A 14,713-nucleotide genomic window follows, 5' to 3' on the forward strand; every position below is an offset into this window, starting at 1 on the left:
TGTAAATTAGAAGTTAGTGATGCATCTGTCAGGTTGAATATTTACTGATTTGGGTCTACTTTGGAGAGTGTTTTCAACGTTTTCCATCAGTGCTGTTTCATTGTTTATTTATGGTGTGAACAGATTTTCTGCAGTCTACTGTGCTTGCCTATCTTGACAGTAGTAATGTGACAGAATGGGATGGTTCCTTTATGTCAACTACAAATGCAAACTCTTGCTGAAACCAATTTCCAAACAGATTGTTTGCTAGCTTAGCTTGGTGCTCCTCTGCTGCTCTTTTGGAGGCTTTAGTCTGTCACTACGTCACTTTCCCCATTAGACGCTTGTCTGCCTGTTGACAGTGTTTAAACATGCCAAGAAGTCGCAGTGGTGTTAATCCATAACATAATTCTCCCATTACAGGTAGTTGTTTAAAACAGAAATATTTACATTAAAGCATAGCTGCTTCTGTTTCATATTTGATTGATGTAAACATGTCATGGTTGTATATTTATGTACAATAGCACTATAAAGTGGATTTAAAAAGCAAATATCAATGTGGAAGTGGGCCGTGGGGCCCAGTGGGGGAAATTGCTTGTTGTCCTGTGTCTAGAGTGACCGGTCGTTGTCCTGTGTCTAGAGTGACCGGTTGTTGTCCTGTGTCTAGAGTGACAGGTTGTTGTCCTGTGTCTAGAGTGACCGGTTGTTGTCCTGTGTCTATGGTGACCGGTTGTGAGCCCCGTTGTCTTATGCCAAGTCTCTCCCATGGTTTATCAACTGGAAGCAAAATGTACCAGCCAGATCTCAGAACACTCAAACCTGTCATTGCTGCATCCTTATGATAGTATGCGGACATCAATACGTGTCCCTGGGAGCGACTCTTACCGAGCACTCTCTTCCGATCGCTCTCTCTCTCCCTCTCTCTCCCTCTCACTCTCTCTCTCCCTCTCACTTTCTCTCTCCCTCTTACTCTCTCTCTCCATCTCTCTCTCTCCATCTCTCCCTCTCACTCTTTCCATCTCTCCCTCTCACTTTCTCTCTCCCTCTTTCTCTCTCTCTCCCTCTCGCTCTCTCTCTCCCTCTCACTCTTTCTCTCTCCTCTGGCTCTCCCTCTCCCTCTCTCTCTCTCTCCCTCTCTCTCTCTCTCTCTCCTCTCTCTCTCCGTCTCTTCCTTTTCTCTCTCCTCTCACTCTCTCTCTCTCTCCTCCTCTCCTCTCTCTCTCTCTCTCTCCCTCTCGCTCTCCCTCTACCTCTCTCTCACTCTCTCTCTCCCTCTCACTCTCTCTCTCTCTCCCTCTCGCTCTCTTTCTCCCTCTCACTCTCTCTCTCTCTCTCTCCCTCTCTCTCTCTCTCTCCATCTCTCTCTCTCTCTCTCTCTCTCTCTCCCTCTCACTCTCTCTCTCTCTCTCCTGCTTTCTTTCTCGCTAGATCACCATATGTGTGCAGAGCAGACATTGTTGTCATGGCTCCCACTCACAAAGGAGAATATTTATTTATTTATTTATTTATTTATTTATTTATTTATTTTAATTGCTGATTGCTGATTGCTGGAACATCATCAAAGGACTGTGTTTGTGCAAATGAATACACTAAGGCCTCCTGAACTGACGAGGCACTTTAGTCATCTTTTGCAAAATGCCTTGGAAAGGAGGACCAATCAGAAGCTCAGGCTTCCCCTCAGTATATTGAAATGAGTTCAGGGGGCCCTATGATGACAGACTTCTGCCCAGTTGTTAAGTGGGCAAAAATAATGACATCATTGCAATGTTGCATCTGTAATGCAATCTTTTATAGAACGGACTTCGCTGAACTACCCACACATAGCCCATAATAACCTCACACCCTGCTCAGCGAGATGGTTCCTTATGACCTTTTTAGTTTGCAATTAAGTTTAATGAAGGCCAGCGTTCTGGAAGCACGAATGGCTGCACTGAACCGTCCCCCTAGCAAGGAGACGCTGGTGTGCGTAACTGGTGATATGTGCTTGCTGTTGTGTGTATGTGTGTGTGTGTATGAGTTTATTCCTTTTCCCTGGCTGCCGTGGATAATGTTAAATTTATGCCGTGTATCACTGGCGGTGGGGAGGCTGTGAGAGGAGCTGTTTCTCAACACGGTTACAAAATGCCTGCCATTAAGCATGGCCCCTAATAAATCTTGGAGGAAGTTTGGCCAGCCGAGGCTCCTGAGCCCAGCCCTGCCCACCCCACAGCCCCCTGCTCCAGCAGATCTCCTGAGCCCAGCCCTGCCCACCCCACAGCCCTGCCCACCCCACAGCCCAGCAGAGTGGGCTCCTGAGGCCGCCGTCCCCATATGAAAGGTTAATTAACTCCAACAGGCAGGTGTGAAAGCGTAATTGAATGGCAACACTCCCTAACAGCATTTCAGGGTCTGGATAATTTGTCACCCGAAGGCAATCAGAAATCTGGAGTCAAAACGCATTATGTTTTTTTTTTTCTTTGTGCTGTGTGTTTTACAGGTAATAGGATCTGCTTGTCTGTAATAGAGTTAGCCGGGAGATGGGCTCTGCTTGTCTGTAATAGAGTTAGCCGGGAGATGGGCTCTGCTTGTCTGTAATAGAGTTAGCCGGGAGATAGGATCTGCTTGTCTGTAATAGAGTTAGCCGAGATAGGATCTGCTTATCTGTAATCTTAGCTTAGATGGGCTCTGCTTGTCTGTAATAGAGTTAGCCGGGAGATGGGATCTGCTTGTCTGGAATAGAGTTAGCCGGGAGATGGGCTCTGCTTGTCTGGAATAGAGTTAGCCGGGAGATGGGCTCTGCTTGTCTGTAATAGAGTTAGCCAGGAGATAGGCTCTGCTTGTCTGTAATAGAGTTAGCCGGGAGATAGGATCTGCTTGTCTGTAATAGAGTTAGCCGGGAGATAGGATCTGCTTGTCTGTAATAGAGTTAGCCGGGAGATAGGATCTGCTTGTCTGTAATAGAGTTAGCCGGGAGATGGGCTCTGCTTGTCTGTAATAGAGTTAGCCGGGAGATGGGATCTGCTTGTCTGGAATAGAGTTAGCCGGGAGATGGGCTCTGCTTGTCTGGAATAGAGTTAGCCGGGAGATGGGCTCTGCTTGTCTGTAATAGAGTTAGCCAGGAGATGGGCTCTGCTTGTCTGTAATAGAGTTAGCCAGGAGATAGGCTCTGCTTGTCTGTAATAGAGTTAGCCAGGAGATGGGCTCTGCTTGTGTTTCCTTTTTTCCGTGCTGCCATGTTATCCAGCCCTGCTGTGTACAGCGCAGGACCTTCGCAGGACCATCCTCCGCCATCACGGCACAACGCAGCTCCGCGCGCCACGCCAGGGGTAATAATTGCATTTTTAATGACTTCGGTTTGCGTTAAATGTCAGAGTTCCTTTTTTTCCTCCCTACATATTTCATTGGACACGGCAATCTAGGCAACACTATCCTTCAGGAAAAACATCTTTGGAAAATGCAAATTTCTCATAATGGTTTTAGTTATGTTTGTTTTGTTTTGGAGGGGTTGAGATTTTTATTGCTGTTATTATTATGCTATTATACGGTTATTATTCCAGATGTTGGCTGTGTGTGTGTCTGTGTGTGTGTGTGTGTGTGTGTGTGTGTGTGTGTGTGTGTGTGTGTGTGTGTGTGTGTGTCTGTGTGAGTTTGTGTGTGGGCGTGTATGCATGTGTGTGCTGGTGTGTGTTGTGTTGTGTGTTTGTGTGTGTTGTTGTGTGTGTGTGTGTGTGTGTGTGTTGACTGACTGACCCCTCCTGATTGGTAAGTAAGGGGATGCTGAGAGGCCGGGGCGTAATCAGCTAGTGATTGTGTGTTGGCGTAATCAAGTCAAGAGGGTTTGGCCTGATGTGATTTTAAAGAGCCTTTAAGTCATTAGCACACAGCAGAGGAGAGCATTAGATAGCAAGGGGAAATCACCCCCAGGCCTCCCACGTTAGATGCTCCATGTTAAGCTAGTTATTTCTCCTCAAGTTCTGGAAGTCTACAAGCGTCTCCTTACTGCCTCAAGGCAGGGTGCAATATTCTCCGCCTGGCCGAAGAGCTGTTGACACCTGTATCATTCCATTTGACTGAATTGTTGTTATCTATTCTACACCAGACAGTGCCAGCGCACGTATCACAGACGCACTACAGACCAGTAATGCGTCTGAAACGTCCCTTTGAAGGAGTGGGCACGATCAGAAGGTGCCTGAAGACCTTTAGTTAATTAGACATGTCAGTAACCCTGTGGTGCGCTGTGGGGTTTGGGGTGCAGAATCCACTCAGTGTAATTGCAGGCTTGGTGTTGACTGTAGCTGCAACTGCATGTGGATGTGGCATTGGGATTCCCAAGAGAGCGGTCTGAATTGCAAGCCTCTGCTAACCAGTCCACCAGCGTTGGCTATTGATATGCGAATGGAAAGATACAGGAATGCAGGCGGTGAAGAGAAAGTCCCTTCAGATCTCCTTAGTATCATGGGACGAAATGGTTATCAGGGGAGTTGGCCAATTTTAGTTTTATTTGGACGTTTGTGTAAATCTTCTCGCATATGTGAAGGGAAATAAGAGAAGTTATCTTCTTAGCAGGATCCATTTGAAGTAAGGACAAATGTTGGCAAACATAATACATTTTTACAGATGCAGTAATCAAATTGTTGATGAAGACGTTTCAAACCCAAAGTCCATATGTTGAATCTGTTTGTAATATCTACGCACAAATGTTCACATCCCCTGCGGTATTAACATAACACTTGAATGCGTGTGCATTATTCCTCAGTGAGCCTTTGGCTCCGCTGACGTGTGCCTTTGGCTGCATTAGTAGTGAAATGTCATGAGGAAAGGTCTCATTTTGCTTCTCTTTAAAGTCACCAGTGATCCGTCTGCTCCCAAGGTTATTTCTGCTTGCCTGCTCATTAAGGTGGAAGTCAATTGGAGAGGGCAATACTCTGGGTGTGAAGGCTATAAAGAGAAACAAAATCCATCCCATTCGAAAAGTCTCTTATCCTCTTAACAATTAAACTGCAGCACAAAAGCACTACATTTCCACAACTACAATGGTGGTTTCCATTTTTCTTTCATTTCAGATAAAGGAAAGCCAGGCTGTTGCTTAGATTGACCTGGCATATTGCCCTCCATGGAAAGTTAATGTGCAGGTGTTGTAGACTTCACCACAGGCCAATCAGAGACGGTCTGAAAGCCTCCGGCATTGTCATTGTTTTCCCACTTTGTTACTTTGACAGCAGAGTTGTGAATCCTTTTAATTTCTTCTTCGTGTAGAATATAAATTGAATGTAAGCATAGAGGATGTGATTCAACCAGTCATAATTCCTGGCCAGGAGTTTAGGAATGCAGATGCATACCTAAATGCAAAGAAAACAGTGGATGCAAAGCACCCTGTGCCAACTAAAGCAGTGTTTCATGGACCATGGTCATGGCTGAGGAGAGCTCAGTAATATGAGTTGGTGTGAGCTCTGTTCATGTGGACCCTGTTGCTGGGCCAGTAATGGTGATCTGTGGGCCCATGTGGGGAGTTTGGACGTGAGGACTTGTTTGTTTCCGACACTCTTTGCGCTGGCGCATGTGATGAAGATAAAGCTTGCCGTCTAATCCCCGACTGTATCGCTTGTGTCCAGCAAACCAGAACGCCAGCCGCACTCTCAACGACTACATCCACAAGCCACTCGCGCGCAAAATCGTAATGTTGAGGGTTTAATACCTTCAGATAGCAACACTGCATCCCATTACCCCTTTCTGCGCCTTCAAGGTAGAATGGAGGAGAGAATGGGGAAAAAGAGCGAAAATCAGAGGCACCTTGACATATCCGTCGCTCTCAAAAGGAATATTTGATTGACCAAAGCGGAGAAAATCTTGTCATTGTAGCGTTGTATCTTAAATCTGTATAGCCACACAGTCGTTGGGGCATGGCATATGTATTCACAGAGGCTGGAGAGCTAGACAGGCGCTTTGTCTGTCAGAGCTCATTTCACCTGCCTCTCTGTCTCTGTGTGTGTGTGTGTCTGTATGTGTGTGTTTGTGTGTTTCTTGGGATGGAGATAGTGGTTTGGTTAATGTCAGGGGAGCGAGTGGCGGGCAGACACCTGTCAGTGGGCCTTCTCCTGCCTCTTATCACACTGACCCCTGTGTGACTGAGACGTATTAAAAAGAAACGGATAGCTGGCCCAAATTACACTTTTTCCCCTTTTTTTGTCTGTTCCTTGAAGCTTCCTCCCGGACTACATAAGCGGAGACTTTGATTCTATAAAGCATGATGTCAAGGCCTTCTATAAAGAAAAGGTAAGTCATCTTCATATTTACTGTGGCTGTATTGCATTAAAATATTTGAATCAGATCAAATGTGCATAGGTAATTATTATAATCATAATCTTCATAATCTGGACTATTTGATTGTCTATAAAAGAGAGCCTCTTGGTTAGTATAGTTTAGTATTAGTATACTCTTTTGATCCCGTGAGGGAAATTTGGTCTCTGCATTTATCCCAATCCGTGAATTAGTGAAACACACTCAGCACACAGTGAGGTGAATCACACACTAATCCCGGCGCAGTGAGCTGCCTGCTACAGTGGCGCTCGGGGAGCAGTGAGGGGTTAGGTGCCTTGCTCAAGGGCACTTCAGCTGTTCCTACTGGTCGGGGTTCGAACCGGTTACAAGTCTGAAGCGCTAACCAGTAGGCCACGGCTGCCCCAATTTGGTTCAAACGGACCAAAGTACTGTTGTTTGCACATGCCTCCTATAGAAGTCAAGTCAAGTTTATTTATATAGGGCATTTCATACCAGAGGTCATTCAATATGCTTTACATAAACCAAAGCATAGAAGGGTAAACAAAGGAGCACGTGGAACAGGACACAGGAAGTAAACAAAGCTAACAGGAAGTCACATGAGGAGCAAATCTGCTGCAGTTGTACACTGACATTTAAGTACAAACTATGAGAATATACAGAACACAGAACACTTGTGTTCCTATGGTGTTGTTGTTTCTCCGTTTAATCTTAACGTAAACATAAACCATTGAACATAATGTAAACATAAACTGTTGAATATTTTAATGAAGATGTGTTTCTTTATTCATGACCAGCCTTCAACGTCTGTTTTTGCTGCTGAACTTTAGCAGCCCTCTCACACTCAAGCCATTCACTTCTCCAAGTTGCCATAGTAACCATGTTCTGATTTTGCTTCTGGTGCGAGGGAGGGGTATGAAAAGCCAGACTTGACCACAGCCAGTGCTGAGACCTGGGATGTTGTCTTTCTGGCAGACTTGCAAAAGGTTATAAGTCCAGATCAACTACTTATACGCACAGCTCAGCTTTACAGTTAGAGGGTCCTCTAGCAACTCTTTTCCTTATCCAGGGAAAACAAATTCAATCCAATCAATAAACCAATCAAAAATTAAATCAATCGATCGATCAAACAATCAATCAGTCAATTTATTTAGTGTGCAACATCACCATGTGGCATGGTCCCAATACACTTTACAAAATTCCAAATAGTACAAATCTGTACTCTTACTGGTTAATATCCAGGGGTTGTAAGTGAGGAGCTAGTTTGTCCCTGGGCATGCTTTTAACTTAAGACCAACTAACAGCTAATTAGCCTTTCGGTAGTCATACTTGGTACTTGTTTGTCACATTTTTACAAAATAGTAGACAACAGAACGGTATGCTTCTTTAATGCTGCTGTGAATAAATAGCCGCTAGTATTGCAGTGATATTTGTTCTGTTTTGTTCTGTTCATTTGTGAGGTTTCACACACATGTGAGCGAATATGGCGGACGCTGAACCTTTCTATTCTTTTGTTCAACAAATCACACACATCAGTTAGTTCTTCAAAAGGAAGCCCTCAGGAAGAGCACATTTCCACCCAACGTCCTGCTCCGAGTTCAACTCCATGAGTCACATTCCTCACTACAGTAGCACACGCTGCCACAGATGCCACAGGTGCCTTGACAGGCAGACAGGCAGACAGACAGACAGACAGACAGACAGGCAGACAGACAGGCAGGCAGACAGGCAGACAGACAGACAGACAGGCAGACAGGCAGACAGACAGACAGGCAGGCAGGCAGACAGACAGGCAGGCACAGGCAGGCAGGCAGACAGACCAACAGGCAGACAGACAGACAGGCACAGGCAGGCAGGCAGGCAGACAGACAGACAGACAGACAGACAGACAGGCAGGCAGGCAGACAGGCAGACAGACAGGCAGGCAGACAGACAGACAGGCAGACAGACAGGCAGGCAGGCAGACAGACAGGCAGACAGACAGGCAGGCAGGCAGACAGGCAGACAGGCAGGCAGACACACAGACAGGCAGGCAGAGAAAGAGACTGAGAGGTGGCTTTGTTCACCTCCCTTGTGCTTTCAGGGCTGCAACCTGATGGAGACAGCAGACCAAGACCTGACCGATTTCACAAAGTGCCTGGCCATCATGGTGGAGAAAATGAAAGAGCAGCAACTCCAGGTACAACAGCACTCATTCTTCATAGCCTCCAGCACCTTTTCTCTCATCCTCCTCTCCTATCCTTCTTTCTCATTCTTTCTCTCTCTTTCATATTCTCTCTCTCCCTCTTTCATGTTCTCTCTCTCCCTTTCTTTCTCTCTCTCTCTCCCTCTGTTCCTGTCATCACATCATACTCTTTCAACCCTGAAGCTCAGGGCAGTGTGAATAAAGGGCCCATTATGACCTCCAAGCAAATAAGCAAAAAGCAGCAATTGTGCTGTCCACTCCTGCCCTTCTTCATTCTTCATTCTGTTCTCTCCATCTCTCCCTGTGGTCTCTCTCTCTCTCTCTCTCTTTCTCTCTCTCTTCCTTTTTGATTTGATTTTTTTATTTGATTTTGAATCTTCCTCCATTTGTTCATCCTATTCTCTTATTTCTCTCTCTCTCCCTCTCCCCCTCTCTCTCTCTCCCTTCCTCTCTATCTCTCTCTCCCCCCTGTCTCTCTCCCCCTCTCTCCCTCTCCCTCCCTCTCTCTCTCCCTCCATGTGCATGATTACAGACTCATTCATAAACAGTGTGAGCTTCTGATCCAGTCCCCTTCCGTGCTCAATCAGCAGAGCAATCAGGAGGGCCAGTATTGGTCAGCAGACATCCAGAGACATCACGCAGAACGCTGCGGCCCAAAGGAGCAATCAGGAGGGCCAGTATTGGTCAGCAGACATCCAGAGACATCAGGAGGGCCAGTATTGGTCAGCAGACATCCAGAGACATCACATGGAATATTGTGGCCCAAAGGAGCGATTAGGAGGGCCAGTATTGGTCAGCAGACATCCAGAGACATCAGGTGGAACGTTGCGGCCCAAAGTACTAATGTGAAACAGGTCCAGACTAGGAAAAGAGGACAAATAGATTTCTTTTAACAATATTTTCTCCCCTTCCCGACACAGCCATTGATGGATGTTCTGGTATATTGCCCATTGTAGTTTTATTGCAACAGCAAAGGGGGTGAAAGCTGTTTTTTGCCGACTCCTTTGCTAAATCTATTGTTCTCTGTCGCCTCAAGTGATTGTCAGCGCGCGCCGCCTTCATTCATCAGCCGTCAGGAGGATGAGTGTTTGTCAGATTGCTATTCCACCTCTTCCTCCGCACGTTCCAGTCCTCGCTGACAGCCCTGATAGACTCCAGTCTCGCCCAACACTCACCCAGCATGGCCATCCCACTCCTGAGCAAAAAAAAAAAAAAAGACTAATTGTTAATTTGTTTTGTAATTGGCTTCCCTCAAGGGTGTTTGTCTTAAGACTTATTCTGATAGTGGTGGAGTAACAGTAGTATTTTCAGTGGATACGCAATACTGAAGGTCTACAGTGCACTACACCGCTATGTGGTGTTATGTGGTGATAAGGTCTACAGTGCACTACATTGTTATGTGCTGTTATGTGGTGGTAAGGTCTACAGTGCACTACACCGTTATTAAGGTCTACAGTGCACTACACCGTTATGTGGTGGTAAGGTCTACAGTGCACTACATCGTTATGTGGTACTACATCGTTATGTGGTGGTAAGGTCTACAGTGCACTACTCGTTATGTGGTGTTATGTGGTGGTAAGGTCTACAGTGCACTACACCGTTATGTGGTGTTATGTGGTGGTAAGGTCTACAGTGCACTACTCGTTATGTGGTGGTCAGCTGCTCTATGTTGTTAACGTTGAGTTCATAGACTGTTTGTGTGCTACACTGTAAACAAGACACGACCACCTGCCGATGACTGAATTAGTGCGGAAGTGCACGTCACATAGCTAATACAGCACTCTATAAAGGCACGTCACATAGCTAATACAGCACTCTACAAAGGCACGTCACATAATACAGCACTATACAAAGGCACGTCACATAATACAGCACTCTATAAAGGCACGTCACATAATACATCACTCTACAAAGGCACGTCACATAAAGCAGCACTCTACAAAGGCACGTCACATAATACAGCACTCTATAAAGGCACGTCACATAATACATCACTCTACAAAGGCACATCACATAATGCATCACTCTACAAAGGCACGTCACACATAGCTAATACATTACTCTACAAAGGCACGTCACATAAAACAGCACTCTACAAAGGCACGTCACATAAAACAGCACTCTACAAAGGCATGACACATAGCTAATACAGCACTCTACAAAGGCACGTCACATAATACAGCACTCTACAAAGGCACATGTTTAACTGCACAATTTTCATGTTATGTCCATTTTTTCTTCTTTGTTGATGCTTCATACCCTGGAAATCCAGAGTTCTCGCGAGAGCACAATTTGAATTGTGCCCGCAAGATACTCTGGCCACGAGCAATGATCCAAATTTCTTCTATCTCTTGAGCGAGAGGGACCAATCAAATCGGTGTAGGCGGGACAAAGGCGAGCTACATTGATGACTGACACTGATGAATTGTTGTGATTGGTCGTAGCGTTATCCAACTGCGTGCAGTGAGAGTTTCAAATGCATGCTTGGTGCCGCCCCTCGAATTGGGCCATTTTCATTACTCGTGGCCAGACCCTTAATCTGAAAGATTCCAGGGTCTGGTTTACCAGGCTAGATGCTTCATATCATTTTGAGTAATTTCCCATAGACTACCTGCTTTCAAAAATGTGGACCTTGCAGTCGGAATTGATGTTTGTTATTCAAAGGCAAAGTGTCTGTTTATTGCATGTTATGCACATCTACCCATGCTGATTGGCTGATTCAGTGCTGCCAAAAGTCCGTTCCTCATCAGCTGACCAGTGTGTGCAGTGCCGTGCTGTGTGAGAGGGGGAGTGGCCAGCGGCTAGAGCAGGAAAAGCCAATGTGTGCTTCTTTTACCGATATATTTAACAATATATTTAACGATATCTTTTGCATTTCTTATTTACCGATATATTTAACAATATCTTTTACCGATATATTTAACAATATATTTAACAATATATTTTGCATTTCTTATTTACCGATATATTTAACACAATATCTTTTGCATTTCTTATTTACCGATATATTTAACAATATCTTTTACCGATATATTTAACGATATATTTAACGATATCTCTTGCATTTCTTATTTACCGATATATTTAACGATATATTTAACGATATCTCTTGCATTTCTTATTGACACTGCACTTACTTGTGCCTGTAGCAAGACACCTTCCAAGTCTGAAATCAATTGGACGAACTGTTCGAGAGATATGCGAATAACAGACAGACACAGATGTTCCTGTAATTTATAGATAGATATAGTCTCAACCAGGATGTTTTGATAAATCAGTGTTGCCAACACTAACAAATATTGACAAACTTGGAGAGTCCTAAAAGCATTGCATTGATGTGCAGTAGTGCTGTAGTCATAGCGCTCAGTCTCATATGAAATTGTAAGATGTGTGTTGTGTAATCATACTGCTCAGTCTTATATGATATTGTAAGATGTGTGTTGTGTATTCATAGCGCTCAGTCTTATATGATATTGTAAGATGTGTGTCGTGTAGTCATACTGCTCAGTCTTATATGATATTGTAAGATGTGTGTTGTGTATTCATAGCGCTCAGTCTTATATGATATTGTAAGATGTGTGTCGTGTAGTCATACTGCTCAGTCTTATATGATATTGTAAGATGTGTGTTGTGTATTCATAGCGCTCAGTCTTATATGATATTGTAAGATGTGTGCCGTGTAGTTATAGCGCTCAGTCTTATATGATATTGTAAGATGTGTGCCGTGTAGTCATAGCGCTCAGTCTTATATGATATTGCAAGATGTGTGTCGTGTAGTCAGGTCAATAAGGTCAGAGGGGTCAGACCTGGTGAAATTCCTTCCTGTCCTTCCTCGCCAGCATTGAGTGTCTGGGCTCTGTGTGATTCATTTGTGTGATACGCAAACCTCACACATTATGCCCCAGCTAATGGGGATCCTATAAACTATAAACAATAAACACCGGACTTGGAGTATTGAAGAAATGGATCAGTTGCAACCTTGGTGGAAAAAGAAAAATGTTAAGTTTGTCCAAAAATGCCACTGAAGTTACGGGGCAGCCGTGGCCTACTGGTTAGCAATATGGACCTGTAACCGGAGGGTTGCCGGTTCGAACCCCGACCAGTAAGCTCGGCTGAAGTGCCCTTGAGCAAGGCACCTAACCCCTCACTGCTCCCCGAGCGCCGCTGTTGATGCAGGCAGCTCACTGTGCCGGGATTAGTGTGTGCTTCACCTCACTGTGTGTTCACTGTGTGCTGTGTGTGTTTCACTAATTCACGGATTGGGATGAATGCAGAGACCAAATTTCCCTCACGGGATCAAAAGAGTATATATACTTACTTATATAAGTTTTCATTACAGCACAAAGATTAGCACAGTGCTGACCGCCTTGTCTGTTTTCAGCTAGGCTTGGTGTGGATATGTGAAACATGGCTTTCTGTCTCAACAGGTGGACACCATCGTAACCCTGGGTGGGCTGGCTGGCAGACTGGACCAAACGATGGCGTCAGTGGAGACCCTGTTCCACGCGCAGAAAATGACTGACCTCCCTGTTGTGATCATCCAGGGCACATCGCTGGCCTATCTGCTGAGAGAGGTGCACTCTTTATTCACCTTAATGCGTACGCATGTTTGTCAGAGTGTGACCGGGGCACTCTTTATTCACCTTAATGCGTACGCGTGTTTGTCCGAGTGTGACCGGTAAGGAGTGCTGTGTTTTTTGCGCTGTAACAATGGTGAACTGATATGACAGACAGTCATGCCGGCCATAGCTGTCAGTGCCCTTGATTGACAGCTCAAAGTGGTCCTTCTAGCTCCAGACACACTTGTGGTCAATGCTGCGCTTGCACAATACAGGGACTGACACACACAGAACTGGCTGTTGCACACACATACATACACACACACACACTAACATACATACACACACACATACACACACACACACACACACACACACACACACACACACACACACACACATACATTCATACACACACACACACACACACACAAAAACAAAGTGCATTTTGACTTAACCTGCACAGTTAAATTGGAGTGGCACACACACACACACACACACACACACAAAGTGCATTTAGATTTGACCTGCCCGGTTAGGTTGGAGTGGTGTACACAAACACACACACACACACACACACACACACAAAGTGCATTTAGACTTGACCTGCACAGTTAAATTGGAGTGGTACACACACACACACACACAAAGTGCATTTAGACTTGACCTGCACGGTTAGGTTGGAGTGGTGTACACAAACACACACACACACACACACACACACACAAAGTGCATTTAGACTTGACCTGCACGGTTAGGTTGGAGTGGTGTACACAAACACACACACACACACACACACACACACACACACACACACACACACACACACACACACACACACACAAAGTGCATTTAGACTTGACCTACACGGTTAGGTAGGAGTGGTGTACACACACACACACACACACACACACACACACACACACACACACACACACACACAAAGTGCATTTAGACTTGACCTGCACAGTTAGGTTGGAATGGTGTACACACACACACACACACACACACACACACACACACACAAAGTGCATTTAGACTTGACCTGCATTGTGTTAGGTTGGAGTGGTACACACTGCGCGACGCGCTGCGCTGACACGCACACACACACACACACACACACACACACACATACATACATACCTTAACTCACACACAAAAGTGCATTTAGACTTGACCTGCACAGTTAGGTTGGAATGGTGTACACACACACACACACACACACACACACACACAAGTGCATTTAGACTTGACCTGCACGGTTAGGTTGGAGGGGTGTACACACACACACACACACACACACAAAGGTAGGTAGGTGTGGTGATGGCAGGCTGCTGTGCTGGGAAGGTTTCAGTGGATTTTTACTGGCTGCAGTATATTGATTTTGTTTTGTAAAGAGGATCATGGAGGCTCCTTCACACACACACACACACAAACACACACACACACACACACACACACTCACTCACTCTGACGAGTCGAGGATGACTGAAGAATATTTAGAACAGTCCAGTCTGTCTCTGAGACCATAACGTCTTTCACTCAATTTGCTTTAGTGTAGTTTAGTTTCATTTAGTTTTGTTTATTTTTATTTACTTTCATGTCCATGAGTTTAGTTGACATTCACGTTCGATCTGGTCTAGTTCCATTTACTGCAGTTTCACTCAGTTGTGTTGCATCACCTGCTACTCCCAAAAAGATGAAAAAATAACAAAAGCAGCCGAAACATAGTTGT

General features: G+C 45.1%; 1 protein-coding gene across 2 annotated transcripts in view; it reads left to right on the top strand.

Moving 5' to 3' along the window:
* tpk1 (thiamin pyrophosphokinase 1) overlaps window positions 1-14,713 on the top strand; it is a 69,214-nt gene that overhangs the window by 27,067 nt on the left and 27,434 nt on the right. For both annotated transcript variants that reach the window (XM_048266682.1, XM_048266683.1), the window contains exons 5-7: window positions 6,159-6,231; window positions 8,318-8,413; window positions 12,847-12,993. In XM_048266682.1, coding sequence (XP_048122639.1) covers window positions 6,159-6,231; window positions 8,318-8,413; window positions 12,847-12,993 — 316 coding nt within the window. The remainder of the gene's footprint in view (window positions 1-6,158; window positions 6,232-8,317; window positions 8,414-12,846; window positions 12,994-14,713) is intronic.

The sequence above is a fragment of the Alosa alosa genome, chromosome 16, assembly GCF_017589495.1.
Source record: "Alosa alosa isolate M-15738 ecotype Scorff River chromosome 16, AALO_Geno_1.1, whole genome shotgun sequence".
Lineage (NCBI taxonomy): Eukaryota > Metazoa > Chordata > Actinopteri > Clupeiformes > Clupeidae > Alosa > Alosa alosa.